This window comes from Oryctolagus cuniculus, chromosome 9, assembly GCF_964237555.1.
Source record: "Oryctolagus cuniculus chromosome 9, mOryCun1.1, whole genome shotgun sequence".
Classification (NCBI taxonomy): Eukaryota; Metazoa; Chordata; class Mammalia; order Lagomorpha; family Leporidae; genus Oryctolagus; species Oryctolagus cuniculus.
The window spans coordinates 123,343,688-123,359,303 of record NC_091440.1 but is presented as its reverse complement, the minus strand read 5'-3'; the positions used below and the strand labels follow the sequence as shown (position 1 = coordinate 123,359,303).

The 15,616-nt window shown below is 54.4% G+C and overlaps 1 protein-coding gene and 1 long non-coding RNA gene across 2 annotated transcripts; both read left to right on the top strand.

Annotated features, from left to right (window-relative positions):
- The first annotated feature begins 1,480 nt into the window (after positions 1-1,480).
- LOC108176986 (uncharacterized) lies at positions 1,481-7,824 on the top strand. Its single transcript, XR_001793695.3, has 3 exons — positions 1,481-4,100; positions 4,187-4,230; positions 5,969-7,824. It is a non-coding gene; the product is annotated as an uncharacterized lncRNA (long non-coding RNA).
- Positions 7,825-9,457: 1,633 nt separating this feature from the next.
- BHLHE41 (basic helix-loop-helix family member e41) lies at positions 9,458-14,450 on the top strand. The gene is made up of 5 exons (XM_051850356.2): positions 9,458-9,884; positions 10,046-10,109; positions 10,414-10,521; positions 10,857-10,968; positions 11,417-14,450. Exons 1-5 carry the CDS (start codon positions 9,823-9,825, stop codon positions 12,478-12,480), a joined length of 1,410 nt encoding a protein of 469 aa, XP_051706316.1. The 5' UTR covers positions 9,458-9,822; the 3' UTR covers positions 12,481-14,450.
- Positions 14,451-15,616: the final 1,166 nt, after the last annotated feature.

The following is a 15,616-nucleotide window of genomic DNA, read 5'->3' as shown; positions in this document are numbered from 1 at the left end:
TATCTGGCATGGTGTCTGCTTCCCTTATTAAACCTCAACTACTGGCTGGCGCCGCGGCTCACTAGGCTAATCCTCCACCTTGTGGCGCCGGCACACCGGGTTCTAGTCCCGGTCGGGGCGCCGGATTCTGTCCCGGTTGCCCCTCTTCCAGGCCAGCTCTCTGCTGTGGCCAGGGAGTGCAGTGGAGGATGGCTCAAGTGCTTGGGCCCTGCACCCCATGGGAGACCAGGAAAAGCACCTGGCTCCTGCCTTTGGATCAGCACAGTGCGCCGGCCACAACACGCCGGCCACGGTGGCCGTTGGAGGGTGAACCAAAGGAAGACCTTTCTCTCTCTGTCTCTCTCTTTCACTGTCCACTCTGCCTATCAAAAAAAAAAAAAAAAAAACACCTCAACTACTGAAAGCAATAAAGAAGGAATCGTATTTTGGGTGAGAGACTATGAGGGCTTGGTCTGGAGGGCAGGCAGCAAAGATGAAAAGAAACAGATGTTTTTACGTACACTTCAGAGGCAGAATCCATGCGGCATTGCAATTCATTGCATAGTGGTGGAGGTGGAGATGAAGGAGAGCAAGGGCTTAACAGTGACCAAAGAGGGGCTGGCATTGTGGTGCAGCAAGTCCCTGCTGCTCTGCTTCTGGTCCTGTTTCCTGCTAATGCACCTGGGGCGCCATTGGATGATGCTCCTAGTGCTTGGGTCTCTGACATCCACATGGGAGCCCTGGAACAAGTTCCTGGCTCCTGGCTTCAACCTGGGCCAACCCTGGCTGTTGTAGCCATCTAGGGAGTGAATTGGCAGATGGAAAATGTCACCCCTGATCCCCACCGTCTCTCCATTTCTGTTTCTCTGACTTTCAAAGAAACAAATCTTTACCAAAAAAAAAAAAAAAAAAAAAAAAAAAAAGAAGTGAGAATCACATTTTTGGATAAAGGTCAGACTGTCTTACTAAATTTGCTATCCAGTCCGTGCAGCTGGAAGGGAAGTAGACATTGGGCTGTCCCAAGCTGCCAGCCCTGCAGCCCGTTTCCAGGGTGAATGGCTAAGGCCAGAGCAGAGTTGGGCGAGTTGAGCACCGGCCGGCGAGGAAGCTGTGCAGGACGTGCACATCTGTACTTGGGAAGCTATGAGCCATCGGAAGGAATGACCTTCTTTTTGGGAAGCACTCCAGCCTGCTCTGGGGCAGAGGCAGTTAGCTAATCCAGCCCTGGCTAAATCTCCCCCGTGAGAGGCACCTGCCAGGGAGTACCCACGCCACTGGGGTCCGTCAGGGTTGAGGGGCTGTGGATAAGGAAGAACTTCCTCCAGGCCCTACAGAGGGCATGGAGCCCCAACGAGGTAAGCCAATTGTCAACCCCAGGTTGGTGGATACAAGAGAAAGCTGTGTGTCTGGAGGGGTGGGTGTGGAAGGGGCACCCCTACCCACATCAGGGCCATTTGGGGGACTGGAGTGGGTGTGACGAAGTCTCCGCAGGCCAGGGCAGCAGAGTACAAAGCGCTCTCCTGTCCAGTGGTCTTTTGACTCCAGGCAGACAAGGCTCACCCATGGACGGAGGCCACAGACAACACTGGAGTCATTTCTAAAGTGCATTACTGGAGCAGCATAGTTGTGTTTCGCAAATGCACCGAAGTGGAGACTTTTTGGAGAACTTAAATAGCTTTAGCATAATAAGTCAGCTTTCTTAGCGATCTCTCTTCTTCAGGACGTCTGCTCCCCTACCCCGTAAGCTGTCAGACAAGGACTGTCCGTGAAGACAAAGTTCACTACTGGGTCCGTAGTGGATGTCCCAGTGCACTGCGTCTATAATCACCGTAAACATTGGCCTAAAGGCTGAGGGTTGAACTGCAGACTCCAAGTCTCTGGGCAAGTCTGGTGATCGAACTACAACTTGAGAGGCACCTGCCCATCTGAGGATGCACACCCAGAATTCCACGCCAGTGTCAGGAGCGCTGCTTCCTATGAGAGAGCATTGGGACTACCCTCTGCCACCACCTCCATCCTCTGTCGACGACCCCTCCAATCACCGAGCCTCTGGCGGTGGCTCCCAAGAACAAGAGGGGTGACAAGTTTGGATGGGGGAAGGCGAGATGGGGAGAGGAGAAACTCCTACAGGTAAACAGCCAGGAGCATACCTCGGGTCTTGGGTTCTCTCCTCCCTGCCTGTGTCTTTTACTGCACGACAAGGTAAAGTCTCGGAACCTGAGTTTGTGCATCTGTAGAGCAGAGTTCAAAGCGCTCAGTTCAAAGAATTGTGAGAAGTAAACAGTGTTTGCAAGATTGCTGCTGTCAGGCTGGCGCCACAGCTCACTAGGCTAATCCTCCGCCTTGCGGTGCCAGCACACCAGGTTCTAGTCCCAGTCGGGGCACCGGATTCTGTCCCGGTTGCCCCTCTTCCAGGCCAGCTCTCTGCTGTGGCCCGGGAGTTCAGTGGAGGATGGCCCAAGTGCTTGGGCCCTGCATCCCATGGGAGACCAGGATAAGTACCTGGCTCCTGCCATCGGATCAGTGCGGTGCACCCGCCGCGGCGGCCATTGGAGGGTGAACCAACGGCAAAGGAAGACCTTTCTCTCTGTCTCTCTCTCTCACTGTCCACTCTGCCTGTCAAAAAAAAAAAAAAAATCACTGCTGTCATCCCTGTCCAAGCAACTGCGTCTACCCCAGGACCAAACGTCACCACGAAGCTCTGCCCCAAACCTCCTGCCCCTGTGGAGACTGTGGTGTACAGCTGTGCTGGAAGTGGGTGAAGTGCCACGTCCTGGCTGCATTCTGCTGGGAGCCCGCAGAGAGTGACTTTCTGCTGGAAGTTGGTGTCCCCAGATGGCAGGGACCGAAGGCACAGCTGCAGAGACAGAACAGCCAGAGGAGCTGGTGCTGCCACTTCAAAAGAAAGACAACCATTGCCCCAGAAAATGCGCGTCTGCAATTTGCAATCTACAGGATGAAGGACAGGGGCTTACAATGCCCTCCTATAATGCAAAAATACAGATGCTGAAGACCACGGGCTTGAGGTGTTAAGTTTGCACAACTGCAGATGGGCAGCTGAGATTTTTCTGAGATTGGAATGAAGTCGCTGGGTATAAGAAAGGGACAATGCCAACTCTCATGGCATAGTAGAGACAAAAAGAGCCAAGGATGGCAAGTGCCAACTCACTGTCTATTCCTGGCTCCCACTTTATTAAAAAGCCCCCCTATAATGCTGGGGAGCTTCAGCTGTAAAACTGTATTCCTTGCAATAGGATTGACTGATAACTTGTAAGCAGAAGTTACTGGGTGGAGTGTAATAGCCTTTCCTGCAGGTGTTCCAGCAGCCATCTTATGTCCATGAGGCAATCTTGAGTTTGGAGGACGGAGAAGAGCGGAGCAAGAAGACGGGGTCTGAGACACTGGTGGCACTGTTGCTACTTCCCTCCCCTCTGGACTGCTTGCTTCTGGTCTTGTTTCTATATGCTCACAACAGAAATGCTCATTTGTTTAAGCGTCTGTTACTTTGGCTCAAAGTTACCACTTAACTGATATTCCCATAGAGCCTAGATTTCCATTATTTTCCTTATGAGTGAGATTAAAATTAGTATTTGAATCATATTACCTCTGGGGGAGAAATTACTACACAGGAATCCTTGTGTTAAATTAACTGTTAATGGGCAAGTGTTCGGCCTAGCAGATAATACACCCATCGAGATAGTCCCATTCTTTGTGGATTTGAGTCTTGGCTCTCAGTCTCGATTCTAGCTTCCTGCTAGTGCAGACTGGGAGACAGCAGCTGATGGCTCAGACAGTTGGATCCCTGACACCCAAGCAGGAGGCCTAGATTGAATTCCTGGCTCCCTGTTTGGGCCCCACCCAGCCTTGGGTGGTTTGGGGAATAAATCAGAGGATGGGAACTCACTCTTTCTTCCTCTATCCATCTCTCTCTAATAATATTCAATTTAAAATCTTGCTAAATAAGACTTACACTAAAAATCCTAATTCCAAGTGTGGGTAAAATCCTTACCTCGTCTTTCCCTCGTCTTTACAAAGAGCACCCTCTATGATAGATGGCCCTGTGTGCTGAGAACAGCATCTGACAACTGATTCCAAGACGTCACGAAGCACCGGACAGGCAGGTGAGTGACAGAAGTGGCTGTACAGTGGTGTCTTTTTGTCCTAGTTGACCGTACTTTACATTGCATAAATATGTTTTCCTTTGAAGGTTTTGCGAGAATCTTCATCAGTAGTAACATGGGAAACGCAGAGGTAAGAAGCCCCCTCTTCATGCAGCCCTTCTGGGTGCCACTCCCCAACTGACCCAAAAATCCTGGCAAAGCGTAAGAGCCACTTAGTGCCAGTCCTTAGGGGTCTGTCAGCTCCTCCCACCCTCATCCTGCCTCATTGTTGATCGGCTGCAATCAGCAGGAGAAGCTCAGGGACGCTGGAGGGGCCCAGGGAGACTGGGAGCAGAAAGTCCTGGGTTGGGCGATTTCCCCTGTGGCAGCCTCAAGTGTGGCTCTTTGCTTTGTGTTTTTTGTATGTCAATAACCCAGCAGCACTAAGAACACATTAAATCATATGTTTGTGAAAGTGACCTAAGTACAGAAATACAAATGATTCCAGCAGGAAGAAAATTTATTTCCTATGCTTAATGTGATCTCCTTGGTGCTACTCAAAGACCAATGAGTAAATAAACAAGTGCTGGGTAGTAGGACATAAGCATAGAGGTGAATCCCATGCATGCTTCAGCCACAGAGGCACATTGACTTGTAGTCTGTGGAAAGACCTAACTTCCTTTACATGTTCAAAGGGGACCCATGTGCCACTCAGCTGATTTGCTGAGTGTGCAGTTGGAACGCCTAACCTTCTATTCTGGGGTTTTAAATCTGATACCTTCAGCAAGTAACATCGTCAATATTTTAAAGCCGTATTTGGCTCCCAGTGAGTAGCACTGGGGTTTCCCTCCCTCCTGAGATCCTTTCTCTAGGCACCCTTCTTCCTGCCGTGTGCCTGACAACATCAGCCCTTTGCCCTGAGAGCAGGTGCACAAGCCAGGAAGAGTTCCTGGGGAAGCTTTCAAAGATCCTTATCCCGTCCCACCCCTGCTCTCCAGGCTTCGATTTTAGTTTTTTATGGACTATATGTCCTCTTTTTCATATAAAATGATGTGAATTGGCTGTTAACTCGTGTTCACTGTCCCATAGAGAGGTGATCAGGACAAGCATCTGCCTGTCTGTGTGAGGTAGCTTGTCATCACTGCAATGTGAGATCTGAGAAAACTGAGTAGTAAATAGAGAAGGTTTATTTTTGCTCCTGGTTTTGGAGGTTCACAGTCCAAGCTCCAGTGGCTGCCATGGCTTAGTATGTGGTGACAGCACTCTTGCCTAGCAGAAGCATCCCATGGCAAGAAGGACCATGTCCGTCTGTCTGTGTCTTTCCTCACTAAGTCACCAGGACTCATTCAGGGGGCTGGAACCTAACAACCTAATCCAATCTAATCACTTCCCAGTGGTTCCACACCCATAATTGGATTAAATTTCCACCCTCCTGTCGTGTCAGCAATATGAGACTGTGGGGACCAAGTCTTTAACACATGGGCCTCCGGGGAACATTGAACATCAGACTAGTACCCAAATCCTAGCACCATCTGAGGACTGTGTTCACAGCATCACAGGCAGGAGGCTTGACACCCTGGACTGACCTTGGACCTTTAACATCATCAGAGATGCACAGTTAGTTTGGGTCTGACCTGGGGTCCCCAGAACACCCTGGAGTCACCTCTCCAGAGAGGGTTAGGGCTTGTAGAACCCTAAAAAACCAGAAAATCTCTTTTGTCCACGGGAATGTTAACATTCTCAGGAGAGTTCAGTTTCTGTTGGAAATCCAAGACTTTGCAAGCAAACAGGGTAAGATATTTCCAAGTTAGAGGGTGCGTACGATGACTGCAGGCCTTCTGAACATTTAGGCAGAGGGGAAAACTGAGCTTCATGTTCGATTTCTTCAGTCTCTACAGGTAGTGATTTCCCTGAGTAACCAAAGAAGAGCAAAGGCAGAAGCTCTCCGCGATCCATGAAAAGGAGAAAGATGAGTATCTTTCATTCAAAGCAAGCATCCCAAAATTCTTTAATTATAAGCTCAAAGGGGCTTTGCGCTCATCCTGAATCTTGGTTTCCAGCAGGACGGCATTTAAGCCTTCCTAAAAAGATAAGACTCAACCTATTTTTAGACATTTCCAAAGAGCATTCCGCTGTCTGTGCCTTTCTTAGACAGGTGAAGATTTTCTTCCTTCTAACCTCACCACAGGTGAGCTTTTCCCATTGCTGACCTCAAGCTTTTGGCAGAGTTTGGTGTGGTTTGCTCCGTGGAGATGGTGAGCCATCAGTCTCTTCCAAGTTGCCCTCTATTGTCCGTCTGTAGGAAATTATGACAACCAATTGGGATATTTGTATTTAAATCCATACAGTTGGAGCCAGATGCTGGCCAAGTGACTCACAGGCATGGCAAAAACATCGCCACCCTTCTTTTTGTCACACCGGTCCAGCCTCTGCCATCGGGCGCAGTGCCAGCCTTTCTCCCTTCTCTCTCTCTCCTGCAAAACTCACGCCACACATTCTGACACGCACAATGCAACAAAGGTGGGCATCAACCGAAGACCACGGTGACGGCAGGTGCTCAGCCCTCACACCTTGGCTCCTGCTGTTCACATCAGTGGGTCATGGACCTGGCTCTGGGAACTTGGACACGGTTCCTAATCTCACTGGGGAAGCATTTTGTCATCTAGAATGGAGACAGTGACAGCGTCTACCTTATAGGGTTGTGGAAAGGATGAATGTGTGCACCGTGTGAGGCTTAGAATGGCGTCTGCTGCTCTAATCCTGCTATATACTAGGCGTGTTTAAAAAGTTCATGCAAGAAGCCTACTATGCATGGGTTTCAAATGTTTGTGTAACAGAAACGTCTTACCTTTCAATTTCATTTCCCACTAACTTTGCGAATCCACCTCCTGGTTGTCAGGGAAAAGAGGAGTGAGGGAGGAAAGAGAGACAGATAAAGGACAAGAAAAAAGACAAGGAAAGGAAGGAAAAGACAGAAGAAAGGGGGAATGAGTAAAACGGTGAGCATGAAAAAGAAGAGAGGAAAAGGAGCAGCAAGAATAACGAAGGAGATCACACGTTGGCAAAGAGCGCGTCGACAGCCCGAGCTTGCATCAGCAGCGGAAAGGTGTGGAAAAGGAAAACAAAAAATGTTGGCTGTGGGAAGAGGGACGCTTGGAGCGGAACGCAGGGGAAGACAAGTTTTTGTGAAAGCTTCATTTGCGGGCACAGCGCCTGCTTGAAATCGTGGGGCGTTCACCTGCTCACGGAACCCTAGATGCTCAGGGCTCCGGTCCGGGTCCCTCCTGCCCCAACCAGTTGTGGGGCAGCCCTGGACTTGGCCCTCGGATTTGCCCTGCAGGATGCCTGCGTGCTGTCTCGCTGCTCCAGCGGCCCCGCCAGGATGCAAGGATCCTGTCTTCATTGCGTTCTCCCTATATATTCATCGTTTGTGAAGTGGCGTTCTGGAACAAAATTTTACACACACACACACACACACACACTCCCCTCTACAAGGGGCTGGGGTCCTGAATTTTCAATTATTCACTTTAGTGACCTCACCTCCCCCCCCCCGCCCCGCCCTTCCCCCCTTTCACTTTTTGGTGCGTTAAGAAGCAGAGGAAAAAATGACACAGTGCCGCAGGGAGAAGCCGCTCTTAGGGTTCCAACTTGCCCTCCTCATCAGAGGGAATTAATCATCTAGCCGCTTGGAAACCGGGGGAAGAGCGGATCGGGTTTTGAAATAAAAGCAGCATTTTTTTTTAAATGCCTTTTCACTTTGTATGCTGATTCCGCTGCCTATTTGGTGCAGAGCACGTCCCCCGCTGGAGAAGCTGAAGCCCGGCCAGAAGCCTCCCACGGGAACCCGGCGGCCCGCGAGCGTCTCCTCCCGCCGGGGTGAGCCCGGGCCGCCGGCGCGCGAGTCACGAAGCCAGACGCGGCGCGCGTCTCCGCCCCGGACCCGGGAGACTGCAGCAGCGCGGCGCGGCCGCGGCCCGGGCGGCTCCCGGAGGCGGGGAGGAGACGCGACTCCCGCAGCCACGTGACTCGCGCTCGCCGCGACCCAGATCCGCGCCCGGAACCCGCGCGCGGCGGGGCGGGCCGGGGGACACGTAGCGACGGCCCCCTTCCCTGCTGCGCCCCGGTGCGTGTGCAGGCGGCGTCCGCCTCCCCGGGGCTCACGTGCCACTGGCCGTCACCAGTGTTTTCGCAGATGACCGGGGAGAGTGTAAATATTGGGCTGGGCGCAGGAACAGCCCGCGGGAGATCCACATTTGTTTATATATGTATGGCTACATAAACTGTCAGCAGCGTTATCTGTGAACGTGCGTCATGAGACAGGAGCTGGCGGCAGCGGGGCCGCAGACCCGGGAGTCCCGCAGGACGCGCTCTCCGCGGCCTCCAAGGCCCCCCAGCCGGGCGCGGCGCGGCGCGGCGCGGGCAGTGCGCGTCTCCCGGCGACTCCCGCTGGCCGTGAGTCACGCTCGCGGGTGGCTCCGGCGAGAGGTGGCGCGGCCCGTGCTTCCCCGCGCCCCGCGCCGCGGCTGCAGGGCGCGCGCGCGCACGGGTTCCCCGCGCAGTGATGTGGCAGCGCGGCAGGTCGGCTCACGTTGCTGGCCCTGTGCTGGTACCCGCCGGAGACGGGATTAAGGAGGGAGGCTGTGGAGGTGCCAGCGGTAGTATGCGTGGGCTCTGCACACGCCCGGCGTGGCTGATCGCACGCGGGCGCCGCCCGGGGCGCGGGGGGCTGGCGGGCGGCAACTGCCGCACTGCCGGAGCCCCCGCCTCCTCCCGCCCCGGCCCCCCGCCCGCGCTCCTCCGGGAGCCCACGGGGCCCCGGGCGGCGTCAGCTGCGGCTGTGATGAGTGGCACCGCAATTCCGGCCGCTGCGGGAAGTTTAGGTGGCCCAGGGACACTCGGTCCCAGTGACTGCGTTTTCATGCATCTGAAGCCCTTCAGGGGGCCGGGGGCTGATGCCCAGTTGCCCCCTTTCCTGGGGCGGGGGGTGAGGGGAACCTGCCCCCAGCGCCCAGGGGTCCTCCCTTCCAGGCCGCTGAGCGGGGGCGCAAAGTCTGCAGCTTTCTTTCGGGCCTGGAGTGGGACCCGCCGCGAAGGCTCTTTCTCTTTTCCTTTCTCCGCTCCAAGCCAGCGGCACAGTCGGTGGAAAGCGAAAAAAATAAAAAATTAAAAAAAAAAAAAAGCCACGTTCACGTTTCTGCACCGTAATGACGGACGCACGGGGAGAGTCGCGTTTCCGAGCCGGGGAAGCGGGGCCGCCCCGCACCCCCCGCGCCCTCCCCGCCCCTCCCCCCCCGCCGCCTGCAGCGCCTCCGGGGAGACGAAGCGCTTGGCCGAAGTTGTTTTTCCTTTCCGGTGGCCCTGGTCAGGTGTCCCCGCCCCCTCCCGCCGCCGTGTCCCGCCGCCCCCTCCCGGCGCGGCCCCTCCTCGCCCGCCCCCCTCCGGGCTGGACCGCGGATGGTACGTTCCGCACGTGAGCTGGGTGCTGGTCTGGCCGGCGACGCGCGTGCCCTGTGGCCAAACACTGCCCGGAGTGAGAGCAAAGTAGCCGCGCAGCGGGGCCGGGCGAGGGTGCGTGCGCGCGTGTGTGCGCGCGTGTGTGCGAGCGGGCGGGCGGGCGGCGCGGGGGGGCCCGCTGCTTCACACTTTCCACACCGCACTGAAGAGGGAGAGCGAGCGAGCGAGAGAGCGCCTGGAGACGCGCGGATCCCCCCGAACCGAAGCCGAGGCCACGGACCGCTCGAACATGGACGAAGGAATTCCGCATTTGCAAGAGAGACAGTTACTGGAACATAGAGATTTTATAGGGTAAGGTGCACGCACCCTTGCGAATCCCTGTCTAGGCTTCGGTCTGATTTTTTTTTTTAATTTTTAAATTTTTTTGCTGCTTTTCCAGAAAGTGGTATGGAGCGGGCGAGGGCAGAACCCCTTCCCGAATGGTGCCTGATTGCTGATTTCTGTTTTTGCAGACTGGACTATTCCTCTTTGTATATGTGCAAGCCCAAAAGGGGCATGAAACGAGACGACACCAAGGTAAGTCTAAGTTTCCCATGTTTCGCATAACCTGCCTGGATAGTTAATTAGGGCCATTGATTTCACAGGGAAGCTCTGCCCAACTGAATTTTAAGTAGCCTTACTGGCTGTTCTCAGGGGGATACCAAACATCATACCTGAATTTAAATCGCATTTCAGAACAGTCCAGAAGAAAAGAGATTTCTTGGGCATAGTTTATCACATAAGTATGGGGGGGACGCTGGGGTAGGGGGATGTTGTACCCAGAAAGTGAATATTCAGCTTACTGTTTTTTTTCCCTCTCCCACGCCTCGCACACATTAAGGATACCTACAAATTACCGCACAGATTGATAGAAAAGAAAAGAAGAGACCGAATTAATGAGTGCATCGCTCAGCTGAAAGATTTACTGCCTGAACATCTGAAATTGACAGTAAGACGCACATTTCCACGCTCTGGTGCTCTCCAAGGGCGTGTGGGTAGCCTGGGAGGACTCCCGGAGGGAGAGGAATCAATGTAAATATTCCAGGCCTGCCATACAACTTGTGCCGTAGACTCAGAGTAGGGCTCCCAGCTAAGGCAGGCAGGCAGGCATTTCTAACCTGGCCGCTGGGACGCAGGCTCAGGAAGCGTACGCCTTCCAAGTGTGCGCCCGAGTTGCTGTGCTGGGGGGAGCTCAGCCGAGGAAGCCGGATGTGTGGGGTTTTTTTTTTTGGGGGGGGGTAGGTAACCAAGTGCCCCCTTCTTTTTTGTTTTGCTCCGCTGCAGACCCTGGGGCATCTGGAGAAAGCCGTAGTCTTGGAATTAACTTTGAAACACTTGAAAGCTTTAACAGCCTTAACCGAACAGCAGCATCAGAAAATCCTCGCTTTGCAGAATGGTAAGCGCGGCCCGGGGGTGGGGGGAGGCCAGCCCGGCCTGCAGGGCAGCCCCGGGCGCAGCGGGCTTCGCACGCCCCGCCCCCACCCCTTCCCCAGGCCCGCGAGCTCGCTACCGTGGGCTCCGTGGCCGAGACGGTGCCGTCCCCGGGAGGGGCCCGTTTCCCCGGTGCATCACCCTAGGGAAGGCGCCGGGTTGTATTCCAGTGGCGGCTGCGCCCTGTCTTACTTCGGGGTCTTGGCTGCGAGCAGCGCGCCTCCCCGCACGCCACCCCCGCCGCCCTCCTCCTCCTCCTCCTCCTCCTCCTCCCCCCGGCAGCCGGCGGAGGAGAAGCCCAGGTCCCCTCAGTCGGCGCAGGGCCCACGTGACTGGCAGATGCTTCACCGGCTGTGTTTTCCTTGCCTCCCTCCATGCCTCTGCCCCGCACCCCCACCCCACGCCCACCCCAGGGGAGCGGTCTCTGAAGTCGCCCATTCAGTCCGACCTGGACGCGTTCCACTCGGGATTTCAAACCTGCGCCAAAGAAGTCTTGCAATACCTCTCCCGCTTCGAGAGCTGGACCCCCAGGGAGCCGCGCTGCGTCCAGCTCATCAACCACTTGCACGCCGTGGCCACCCAGTTCCTGCCCACCCCGCCGGCGTTGACTCAACAGGTCCCCCTGGGCAAAGGCGCCGGCGCGGCCGCGGCAGCCGGCCCCGCGGGCCACAAGCTGGAGCCGCCGGCGCACTGCGTGCCGGTCATCCAGCGGACTCAGCCCAGCGCCGAGCTCGCCGCCGAGAACGACACGGACACCGACAGCGGCTACGGCGGCGAGGCCGAGGCCCGGCCGGACCGTGAGGCGGGCGCCGGCCGCGTCACCATCAAGCAGGAGCCGCCGGGGGAGGACTCGCCGGCGCCCAAGAGGCTGAAGCTGGATGCCCGCGGCGGCGGCGGCGGCGGCGGCGGCGCTGGCGTTGGCGGCGGCCCGGGGGGCGGCGCGGCGGCGGCGGCGGCCGCGCTCCTGGGCCCCGACCCGGCCGCGGCCGCGCTCCTCAGACCGGACGCCGCCCTGCTCAGCTCGCTCGTGGCGTTCGGCGGAGGCGGGGGAGCGCCCTTCGCGCAGCCGGCGGCCGCCGCGGCCCCCTTCTGCCTGCCCTTCTACTTCCTCTCGCCCTCGGCCGCCGCCGCCTACGTGCAGCCCTTCCTGGACAAGAGCGGCCTGGAGAAGTATCTGTACCCGGCGGCGGCCGCCGCCGCGCCGTTCCCGCTGCTGTACCCCGGCATCCCCGCCCCGGCCGCCGCCGCCGCCGCCGCCGCGGCCGCCGCGGCCGCCGCCGCCTTCCCCTGCCTGTCCTCGGTGCTGTCGCCGCCTCCGGAGAAGGCCGCCGCCGCGGCCGCCGCGACCCTCCTGCCGCACGAGGTGGCGCCCCCTGGGCCGCTGCACCCGCACGGCCGCGCGCACCTGCCGGTGGCCGGGAACCCCGGCAGCGGCGCTCAGGAAGAGCCCTCGCCGCCCGGCAAGGACGGCCCCTGAGCGCCCGCCCGCGGAGTCCCGCCGGTGCGAGGTCGCGGCAGCCCTGACGCCGTGAGGGAGGAGGTGTGCAGAGGCGCACGCCGGGCTGACAGTCAAGCAGGTGTTTTGTGTACATTGGGAGTCGCGCGTTTGCTCGCCCCTCGCCGCCCCCGCCCCGCACACACTAACGCCCCCCCCCCCCCAGCGCCCCAGCTCCCTCCCCCGCGGCCGGGGAGAGCGCCTCTGCGGCAGAGCGCACCCTGCTTTTTCTCGGGAGAAGCCCCCTCCCCGCCCCAGGAAGCGTCGCCTCCTCTCCAGCCTCGTCCCGGGGTCTCGCGCCGCGCGCGCGCCAGCGAACCCCGCTGCGCGGGTGCGCTCCCGGGACCGGGGGAGGGGAGCGGCGCGGACCCCTCCCACGCCCCCGATCGGCGCCGACCGGGTGGGGAGGGGGCACGGCAGGGTCTCGGCAGGCTGCGCGCGCCTCGGAGCTGCTCCGCCTGGCTGGGGGGGTGGGGTGGGCAGGTGGATTTTTGGGGAATTGGTGTTCGCTCCAGTATTTGGTAACGCTCGGCTTTTTGGGAAGGCATGCGTGTTCGCAGAGCCGAGGGGAGTCCGCGGCTCTGGTTGCCACCTCGTCCTCGGTGGTCTCAGTCACGCGCCCCTGTTCAGGGAGGGACGCGCCGTGTGGGGCGTCTTCCGGAGTCGGGAAGCGGTCAGGGTCGCCCCTTGGTCCCTTTGCTAGCACTTTATTGAGAAATTGACCGTGGCTCAATTGACTTATCCTAATTTCTTCGGAGTCCATCCATCTATCTACATAGATGTGGCTACATCTATGTACGTAGATTTATATGTGTATAGATAAATATATGCATATAGATTATCTCAAGTGCATCTAGCGTCACTGCCATGATTTCATCCATCAGTTCCTAAATTTTTGTAATCTTTACTGTAAAAAAAAAAAAAGTGCACTGAATCTAAAAACAAAACAGAAAACAAGTCCAGACTGGTTTGTCCTGGATTCTGCTAAGTGGCGAAGGTGGAAGAGAGCTTTTAGCCCGCGGGCTTTGGTGGGGATGCTGTGAAGATGTGGAATGAAGCCCTCCGTGGCCTTCCTATCTCCAAGTCTGTATTTTCTGGAGACCAAACCAGATACCAGATAATCACAAAGAAAGCTTTTTTAATAAGGCTTAAACCAAGACCTTGTCTAGATATTTTTAGTTTGTTGCCAAGGTAGCACTGTGAGAAATCTCACTTGAATGTTATGTAAGGGGTGAGACACAACAGTCTGACTGTGAGTGAAGAAGATATCTGGGTCTTTTAGTCAGTTTGGTGCATTTGCTGCTGCTGTTGCTAATGTTTGCCTCAAACGCTGTGTTTAAGCAACGTTAAACTCTTAGCCTACAAGGTGGCTCTTATGTACATAGTTGTTAATACATCCAATTAATGATGTCTGACATGCTATTTTTGTAGGGAGAAAATATGTGCTAATGATATTTTGAGTTAAAATATCTTTTGGGGAGGATTTGCTGAAAAGTTGCACTTTTGTTACAATGCTTATGCTTGGTACAAGCTTACGCTGTCTTAAATTATTAAAAAAAAATAAATACTGTCTGCAAGAAACCAGCTGGTTTAGAAAAGTTTAGTATGTGAAGATAAACTAGAAATTATCTTTATATTCTAGTATTTTCAGCACTCCATAAGTTCTATTACCTAAATATTGCCACACTATTTTGTGATTTAAAAAATTCTTACTAAGGAATAAAAACTTTAATATACGATACGAGATTGTCTAATAATTGAAAAGACAGAATGGATGCCCAGTTTTTCAGGTATCTGTGGTAATCGGGATGAAAAGCATCGAGGTTCTCAGATATTCGACCTTTTACCATCACTGGCCTGATGTCTACGTTTCCACTCTTGCAAACTTCCAGGCTCTGGCTGTGTCTACCTGCTTATTTCCAATGTATCTCAATGAAAAGTGCAAAAGAAAATCCTGCCAATCCCTTGTGTGGTTTGTTTACGCTGGACCCACTTTGCTGATGTTCTCACGATTGATGGATTTCTCGCTTTTTGTCTGTGACATGGGTCTGTCTGCTGCGGTCTGCTGGTTCTCCTTCCTTGCTGTAGGAAAGCACTCCCACAGGGGCACTTACTATCTGGGAGTATTTTGGCTTCTGAACTAGTGTAAAATAACTGTCATGAGACTTTGCCATGGAATTCCAAGATCAGAAATAGTTCCTAGACTCTGCTCGGATTTCGAATCAGATCTGTGGTTTGATACAACCCGGGTGATGGTTGATCAATGTTTAGTTTCAGGGCTGTTCTTTATAAATCTCTTAATTTTCTGAAAGGTGCTTGAATGGAGTCAAAATCTGAGATGTAGAAAAAGTGCTCCCTCTACTGACTTCTGGCAGTGGAGCTGCAAGTCACAGAAGGTGAAGCCGAGAGCAACCTCAGACCAGCAACTCCAATGCCCTGAGTTTTAGAAACGAAGGGACACGAAGCCCAGGATAGGAGGACCTTCCCAAGGCCGCAGTGGCTGCCCAGAGCCAACCTGGTGGTCTTCTAGGTCCCTCAGCCACTGAACTACTTCCTGCAGCAGCAACTTGGACCAAGTTGGCTGAAATTGGGCTTCATGAATAAACCCACCCACAGGAGCAAAGAAAACAAACAATTAACATTAAGAAACTGGACCTTTTGAGCATTCTCGATTGAACTGAAAGAAAGTAGTCTGTCCATCTAAACCAGAAATTGGGAGAAAGGCATTTTAAATATTTCTGAAGGACATTTTAAAACCATTATTATAATTATGTTAGTTTCATAGCAAAAAAAATCCAAAGAAATCAGAGGATAACAAAATGTTTTTGCTTATGTATAATTTTGCTATAATAAAATTTATAAAGTTAGGGTTGGGCCAGGTTTTATATAGCTCAGTTATTTAATTCAAAAGCCCATATAGTAACATGATTACAGGGTAAGGATAAGACAGAAAGGCACAATAATTTTATCTGTTGCATCTGAAAAATGTTATTTTGGTCATTGATGTATTTTAAGCATTAAAAGATAGTAGTAGTTATTCGTTAAGATTTCTATAACTGCTGTGGTGAAATTTTACCTAAAATGCATTATAGTATATGTGATTTTCCAACTTAAGACA

Bases quoted from the DNA above. Each gene is read 5' to 3' on its own strand.
- BHLHE41 (XM_051850356.2), top strand. From the start codon at position 9,823: ATGGACGAAGGAATTCCGCATTTGCAAGAGAGACAGTTACTGGAACAT. The intron at 10,522-10,856 runs GTAAGACGCACA...GCTCCGCTGCAG, and splicing joins CTGAACATCTGAAATTGACA to ACCCTGGGGCATCTGGAGAA. The intron at 10,969-11,416 runs GTAAGCGCGGCC...CGCCCACCCCAG, and splicing joins AATCCTCGCTTTGCAGAATG to GGGAGCGGTCTCTGAAGTCG.